General features: G+C 39.3%; 1 protein-coding gene across 1 annotated transcript; it reads left to right on the top strand. All coding sequences in view use genetic code 11, as the record gives it.

The window, feature by feature from the left end:
• EGR_07968 (hypothetical protein) lies at positions 1–171 on the top strand (the record flags this gene model as incomplete). The annotated part of the gene is made up of 2 exons (XM_024497217.1): positions 1–72; positions 148–171. The coding sequence occupies 2 exons, from the start codon at positions 1–3 to the stop codon at positions 169–171; spliced, it is 96 nt and encodes a 31-aa protein (XP_024348347.1).
• Between the last annotated feature and the right edge of the window lie 8,394 nt (positions 172–8,565).

Raw genomic sequence — 8,565 nt, 5'->3', positions numbered from 1 at the left:
ATGAGTGTCCAAGGTGGATGCCATGTAGACATGTGTCTACTGGGGGCACAACTGGAGCTCAAGGATACCAATGTTCAGAAAAACAATAATTTGGTTGACCATGACCTTACTGTGATTGCTGTGATTTCATGTCGACTGGTATTTTAGGGTGCTCAGGAATCCAGTTTCTAAACCGAAACGCTGGAATGTTAAAATAGGAATGTCCTTCTGGTGCCACAGATATCCAAGGCAGGGGTTCAGGAAACACTGAGTTTACACATACACCATGTAGGTGGCCAAATGCTAGAGAGAATAACTGAGTTAATGGCCTCGCATGTATCAGTGACAGAGCATATAAGGTTTAAAAGTCACTGAATTATTGTCGTTTCTTTTGTTTAGCTGACAAAGATGGTACTGTTTGACCCTCAGCAATCGGCTCACACTTGTACACAGCTGAGCCACACATTACCCAGAAATCTGCACTTGCTGTGCTTATGTGTATAGGATTGAAACACAATTTACTGGCAAATATCAGCATCTCCATTAGATGGTCTCGTTCTAAAATCATGAGAAAATTTTTCTCACGCACCTCCTATCCAACTATTCTAGAGCTTCTTAGAACTCGCGCTCTCGATTGTTTGGTTGAATTTACGACCCTCCGGGTTAACAATGCCCTATTAACATCTGTAAGGCCAAATTCAAATCGAACATTCTGTCTTTTCACACTGTGATTTAATCCCTTTTTATTCATTAGAATAGGCAACACGACTTGACCCAAGTTCGTACACACAACAGTTCAGAATACAATTATTTTCTATAAATATTTCCTTCACCCACGGTCAAACGGGTCATCATGTCAACGAGAAAGTGACCTGCAGCCTCTTCAGAAATATTTGACTCCAGTTAGTTGGTTGGAGGCGACTCAGATGCATGCAAAATAACGAGCCACTTTGGAAGTGGCTTTACAATGGCTAAATTACATTCACTTTTCCATTTAATCTCACTTCCGCCTATTCAATTGTCACATAGTAATAGGGAATTATTCGCGTTTGACGGATTATCATATTAAATACTTGAAGTACAGGGATGTGAACCTATTATGACCTTGTTATAATGCGTTCTGCTGAATATTTGTGATGTGTAGCAGAAAGTTAAAGAAGACAAGGATTTCAGAGTGGATGGCCTCACGGCCTCTGTACGATGGTGAAGTCATTGTGATACACAGGGAGTCTCAGCTTCCATCTCTTTCTTCCTTTTCATCGAATGACCCTGAGACTATGAAAGGGTCTTTACGCTAATAAAGTGCATACTTATGAAGTCAACGGCAAAATAAATGAGAAGCAAGTGATTTACAAGGTACAGCTGCTTGCTGATTTTTAACAATGAGGGCAGAAAGAAAGATTCTACATTAATAAATAGAGACATTCACAAGCTTCGGGTGGAAGCGTCTTCCGTGTTTGTAAAGTACTCACAAATTTAAAATCAACCTAATTCTTTTTAATTCGGCTTTTTTTCGTCAGTAAACCGTAAAATGAAGCCAATTCGTTAATTTTCACTCATTCGGGGCCGGTAAATTTGAGTAACTTTTTAAATTGAAGGAATATAATAGGTAGAGGTCACCACTTCCAGGTTCTTTTTACAACTCATTTTGTGTTTAAACTTACTTTCTGTGGGAACTCTTGCTGAAGAAAGGCGAATTCGAAATATGGCTGGGTTGTACAGAAATTATTCAAGCCAAAGAAAGAAGGAGGAAAAACAGCCTAAGCGCTTTGGATTACAGTTTTCACATGAACTGACACCATCAAAGTAGGTGTAAAGGCATGACTGGTTATTTTTGACTTATTCTGCCTGCTCTCCGTTAGGCAATTCCCTTTTGAGTTAACATAAATGTTCTTAGAAAAAAGCGGAGTCATCTGCGTCACCTCTTTGATGCACAGTTGTTGACATTCAGGGGTCCTGTCACTCAGTCACTCGAAGTGAAAATTCGGATTACAATGTTTTGCCTTCTCGTTCAGCTTCTTTAGGGAAGTCAAGCTTCGGAAAGTAATCAGCTAAGTGGTTTTTTTTGAATCGGAAAGTCAAATTCGTTGCTCCACTGTCACTAGTGATTAGAAAGATTCAGACAACGCTGATATAATGCTAAAGGGACACAAATTTTGCTTCGAGGAATTCTTTTTGAAGAGAGAATCGGCTGAGTGAGAAGGTATTGTTGGCGGGTAGAAAGAAGTTTGATTCAATAAACAATAAACTGGGTCTAATTATAAGGCTAAAAATATGGGATTTAAAATAAAAATTTTTAGACCTCGCATAGTGTCTGAAATCTATTTTTTACAAGACACATATGTAAAAAGCCTGAATAGCGCAATTTTTGGGAAAGATAAGTTACTCTAATGAAATATAATCTTCGGCTGATAACACCGAGAAAAGACTTTTTGGTATCTCAGATTCGACCTGTCAGATTGCGCCATGATAAATTTCACGCATTCATTTACAGTTATTTTCTGCCAAAGATGGGCGCATGAGCCAAATAAATGATATCTTGGACGGGATAATGCTTTTTGAAGAAATGTGCTCTTACTTCAGAAATGTATTATCTTAGTGTGTTTTAAGTCCAAGACACTGGCAGCGACCCAAAGTTTGCCACTTGCATTCCAAGAGATGCCTATTTGACTACACAATTTCCTCATGACTTTTCGTCTATGTCCATAGTCTCCCATCGGCTCCGAAAGTGTCTTATCGGGGCAACACGTTGATAGCAGAGGTAAACAAATCGGATTTCAACGTGCAAAGGACTCATTTTTCAGTTATTAGCCAAATGTGGAATAGGAAAATAGAATGAATAACTATTGTGAGCGGATTAGTCCATGGAAAATTACGCCTAGAATGTTGAATTGGAGTAAAAATTTGGCAAGTCCTTATTCAAAATCAAACTAAAGAGGAGTAGGAAAGTAGGGTATTCCAAATTCGGGTTCTATTATCATATAAATGCTAGTAGGAACAGCGACTTTCAAAATAACCCTTTTGCCCAACAGATTTCGTCTACGGAATAGTCAGAGTTATGGAGAACTGAAAGCTCCTAGCACTTTCTACATCCTAAAATTTATGGCTGTTCAGTGCAGGAGTTAGGAGCAATCGTGATGCATTAAACGCCAAGATTAAAAGAAAGGGCTGCCAAGCAGAAAAGGCTTTATACGGTAGCACTTCTTGAATGCTTCATTAGGTAGCCCTCCAATCGGTCCCTGTGTGTTGCAATTTCCCACAAGCTGAACTGCATTCTAGCTATGCTCACTGCCTGGACAATATCGCTATATGATTGTTGGTGAACCAGAGCTGAGATGCATCCTCTGAAAAGGTCTGCAGAATTCCAAAATCTCAAATTCCCTGGAGTAAATACTAGTCGTAATATGAAAATAAAGAACCCGGCCACAGCATTCTCCAGCCCATGATCATGTTATCATAGTCGCCTTCCTGATTAAATGCCACTGAGGCAAAAACTACAAATCCGGAACTAAAAGCAGAGCAGACAGTAAAATTAGGATCAAAGAATGATAATGCAACGCCTTGTTTGTAGGTCTAAAACTTCTTTTCGTTATCTTGGACCCTGAAGTCGCTTTCTTGGAATTTCTGCTAAGTGACTTGAATTCCGGACCGTGCCAATGGCAATACATATGCCGTCCAAGTATTGAGACTTAATCCGCCAACAGGGAAGTCTATGAGGTATGCAATAAATCCCCTTAATCCAAAGAATATTATCCGTTTTATTATTTTATTCTGTTCTTCGACAGCTTTTTCACTTACCTACGCCGATACTTCAGTCCAGAAACACTGGCACCAATTTAATACATCCGGGCAAAACAAGTTTTCCTTTAATCCTTTATCCCTCCCAATGCCGATGGCCAGGATTCAAAAGCTGTGTATTAAACAAAGGCCGCTCAAGTCATTTCTATATCATTAACGAAATTTCAAGTGCGTAAAAACCAAATGCTGCATTTAGGCATTTAAACAAATTGGATTTGAGGAAAAGGGACAAAAATGGAGACTGCTTAGCGAATGACTTTGGCTTTAACAAGCACTAGGGTGAGCAGAGTTGGAAGGGACTAAGCTAAGTGATTGTAGTCCGGTCAGCTTACAAAATTCGCATGACTTGTTTGCAACCTACTCCCCGTCATTGCTTCGTCTGTGATTCTTCAATGACGATGAAAATCCTAGGGTTTAAAAATATTGTATGCAAAGCAGTACGATAAGCTACTAAGGGTAGAGGGCAAGGCCCATTGCTTTTCTGCAATTGTGGGGTGGGATAGAAGAGTAGCTCGCTATTTAGATGTGGCCTGGTTATAATGCTTAATCAATTTGATTTCCCTTTTACCTAAATTGAATGAATACTCTTAAGGAAAGACGCTAAAAAGGAAAGGAAGCTGTGTGATGCTCCTGTTTTTGACCTATCTATTCGTTTCGTTTACGTGGGCATTAGGCCTTCTTTTATCATTGTGTCAATGTAAGTAATTTTTTGAGACTGGCAATTTGCAGCGGATATCCTTTGAATTTGAAAAGATGGTAGACCTTTTAAGTCATCATTTTATGCGGAATTTAAAGCTAACTGACCTAATTAAGCCTCAAGTAGTAAGGAATAATTGCGCTTTAAGCCAAGCGAGTGTATTCCATACCTACCATTGTTCGACACAATGGTTGGTTCTGGAGACTACTTTTGCTTAATCAAAGTGAATTGAACGCAGAATCTTGACCTTAGCGCAGCATCAAAAATGGCAGACAGAAGCCCACCTAGTCAAACTCCCCATTTTGTAAATGCTCATGGTATTACCATTTGAAACGATATTTCCAAGGTTAATATAAAATGAAAATTCCATCACACTCGGTAAAATACTAAACGTAAATATGACACATCTAGGGGTAAAAATTTTCCTTGTCCATTCAAATATGTCCCGTCAAAGTCGCCACAGCTCATATGTTAAAGGATAGACCGAATGAACAGAGAAATTCTGTGATTCCTTGTCATTGCATTTTTAAGTAGAAAGTTATGCGCAGGGCTGAGCGAAACACTAGACATGCAACACTAAATCAGATCCTAATTGAGGTTGAGTGTCCCACTGTCGAATTGCCTCAATATATGACCGGTTTATGTGTTAGCGTGTTTGGTAAACCAAACTATGAATATTTTATGGGGTAACTAAATAAGTTCCTAGACTTTGTAATTATAGATATAGCACCCTTTGTCTTTCTTGAAGTCAAAAAATCAGAATGCTAGGCCAGAATATGCATTACCTGCCTACAAAAGGGCTGAGAGCTGCTAAAATAAGCCTAAGGTCAGGCATTCCAGTGGAACTGCTATGATGAAGTATAAAGTGCGCACCGGACCAAAACTGAAAGTTAAACAGGCGACCAAAATATTACAATAAGTACCTCCTAACTACAAATAGCTTCCTTGTAGTTTGCAATTCTTCAACTGCAAGGCCGATTTACGCAGTGACTTTCTCTTGTGCCAAATACCCCACTCTTTATCGTCGACAACTGAGCTCCAGCTATCTACCTCATTTGCATTTTATGGTTGCCAGCTTGGTTTTGCAAGTGAACACCTGGTACAAAATACTATAGTAATCATTAGTCGGCGCACTGTCTTCCGTCCTGAAGTGTGGTATAATGTCTTTGTGAGACCAGTTTTGGTGTAAGGCCCCGCTTTATTTATCATAGCCATTAATTCTGTATCCTGGCTAGTGGACAGATCTCGGAGGTCACTGTTATTTGCCCTTCACAGTGGATAATTCAGCTCACAACCTGTGCACACCTACACACCCGCACGCACACAAAAAGCATGCGTAGTTCCTTGACCATGAAGTAGTGCATTAAACGTGGATTACTCACAAGATGTTCAAGAATGGAATGCCCTATCGCTGGGACGTCCGCCATCATTAGTGTCTCTGGAGTGGTAATTCTACGTAGGTAAGTGCATACCGACCAGTGGAATTACCAAGACGAAGGCTTAGTTGCCCCAAATTTAAAACAAGAATTAAAATAAAAATAATCAAAAGGTACAATAGCGCTCCCATACGCTACCTTCTAGTCCCATTTGTGGATTACATTGGGACTTATTTTCTTCTTTTTACTATCACAAGGACTGGAATTATCCCACCAGACTTTCACTCTTCCAACTGTCTTCCGTTATTGAAAAAGGTGGCTTGTAAATACGAAGTAAAGGAGATAAATGCGATTTCGTCGCATCTTACTGTCGATTCAGTGCTTGTGTTTGCTAGTAAGCTATAGGGATTTGTAAAAATTCTGCAGACATTCCCAGAAGGTGCACCTCAGTTCCATTTTACTAGCTATCACAAAAAGATTTTACCTCCTAATACTACGAAGCAGCAAAATGAAATAAATACAAGTAGCATTTAGAGAATTTAATACATATTCAAGGAGGCAGTGCTTTAATTCCAAGCCCTTGCCGTTATGGGCGAATAGTTTGAATGGGCATAGGAGTAGTAAGAATGTCTTTTTACCTAGAGAGGGGGAGGCACAGCCTGCGATCTACTTAAGTAAGCACTCACACACTGTTAATGCACAGGTTCTTCCTTGATAGATCGGCTTTCCTGGCAACTCTACTGTTTTAAACATCACATGTGCTCATTATGATTGTAATGATCCAACATAAGTTCCCTGAAGGTAAATTTTGCCGACAATCGGTGATGGCGCCTGCTGTGGGTCCACTTGCAGACCTCTAGTATCAAGTTCCTGACAAAAAGAACTGCTTTGTAGACCACTAACACAAAGGGTTACGCTAACAGTCGCTGTTCTTCGTGGCATTTACGTGACAATAGAAAGTCATTATTAGAATCCCCTAATTTGACTTAAATCGTTGCGCTCGGGATACGTAGAAGCATGCAGTTTGTCTTTGGAGTGGGGACCAGCCCAAAGACTTGAGGTTTTGTGGGATCATTCCCTCACATCAGATGTTCTGCATCCTTTCCTCCTTTACCATTCAAATGAATCCGATTCGCTTACTGCAGTCATCAGTGTATTGCTTCAACATGACATGTCCCTGGAGGAGATAGGAGATCATAAGCATGGTCACAAGGTCATGAGAAGCTTCCGTAGTCAAATGAACTTATGGTAAAGTGGTATTCAAAAGAGCTCCACAGAAGTAGGAAAGTAGACTTTCATTCTTTGTTTCGGTCACTAATTTCATGTCACTGTCAGGGCTTTAAATTTACCGTGCAATAAGGCTGCAACCCCGGGAGGTAAATGACAAATGGTTTTCTCAGGCAAAAACAACACATCTAGAACCAGTCTTTGGCTTAAAGGCTCCCCTCTGGTAGGGTTTGAATGAATGTAAATATTTGATAAGACAAATATGCATAGGCAAAACTCAGGTTTTTCTCAACTTTGTTAATTGAAAGTAAAAGTTCTAAGAATAATAATGTTATCAACAAATGCCTTTCTAAAAAAGGCCTAATTTTTTCGAGGACATAAAATATTCCTTGCTTTTACCTTTTTTACCAGGTTTTATAGTTGGATTTTAACCATGTGGAAATTAATTTAGTATTCTTTCCTTCAAAGAAGAATGCATAAATTGGGGATTGTTTTCATTTGACAGCGCACAGGAAAGATTTTCACCCCCAACAGAGAAAGGATAGCAGTTTAACTTCCTTATTTAATAAATACTTTTGAGGATTAATTCCAACAACTTGCAACATTTTGCCTTATAAAATAGAAAGACTCAGGGTCCCTCCAAAATTTTCAGGCCATAACTATCATTTCCCAGATTGGATTAGCTGAATGTCAACTGCTGTGCATTGCAGTAGTTTCACAGATGAAATCTAACTTCTCCACGCTCATTTATGATGAAGTAAAGAGGATTGTTAAAGAGATCAAAAAGTCCATCCTCATATTTTAGGATAACATGATAAATAATCAGTCAGGTGTTTTACGTCAGCAATAACAGGGAGTCTATCGCAGTAGAGCTGCATTTGTTCCAAATGATATCAATGTTGTGCAAAATTCCTACAAGTTAGTACCTTCTTTGTGCTAAAACCACATGGGAGGGCTCCTTGTGCACTGACAATCGGGGTTGTAGTAGTGTGCATCTTTGATTAACTTACCTACACTAAAGTCACAAACATATGAGCCGTGCGGCCTCGTGTAAAATGCCCTCCTTTACGGTGTCTTGAGCAGTTTATCCCATTTTGCACTTTACTGAAACAATGCAATGCTGGAACTATGGGAATGGAAATTTCAAAGCCCTTCTATTCATCTGGAGGTCAGTCATTCCACCACTTAGGCGAAGAAACAAACCAGACGGATGGCGCTGTTCCACGTAATAGGGTGTAACTCAAAATGTTTGGTTTACTTTTTACCCCCATTCATCCTTAAAGGCTTCCATTCATAGAATTTTATCAAATTTTTTCAGTTATTTTGATTTGTTGGATAGGTTTTCTAGGCAAATGCAGTTGCTCATAGAATCGTGAGAGGTAACTAAATGGGGCTGACCACTTTTTGTCAGCTTCCTTTCCATTTACAAGTGACTCAGATTTGCTATTTTCAAATTTATGAAAATAAACGAATTGCCATAATTAAATG

The sequence above is a fragment of the Echinococcus granulosus genome (assembly GCF_000524195.1).
Source record: "Echinococcus granulosus chromosome Unknown EG_S00092, whole genome shotgun sequence".
NCBI classification, from domain to species: domain Eukaryota; kingdom Metazoa; phylum Platyhelminthes; class Cestoda; order Cyclophyllidea; family Taeniidae; genus Echinococcus; species Echinococcus granulosus.
The sequence above is the reverse complement of the archived record's forward strand: the minus strand, read 5'-3'. Positions and strand labels throughout refer to the sequence as shown.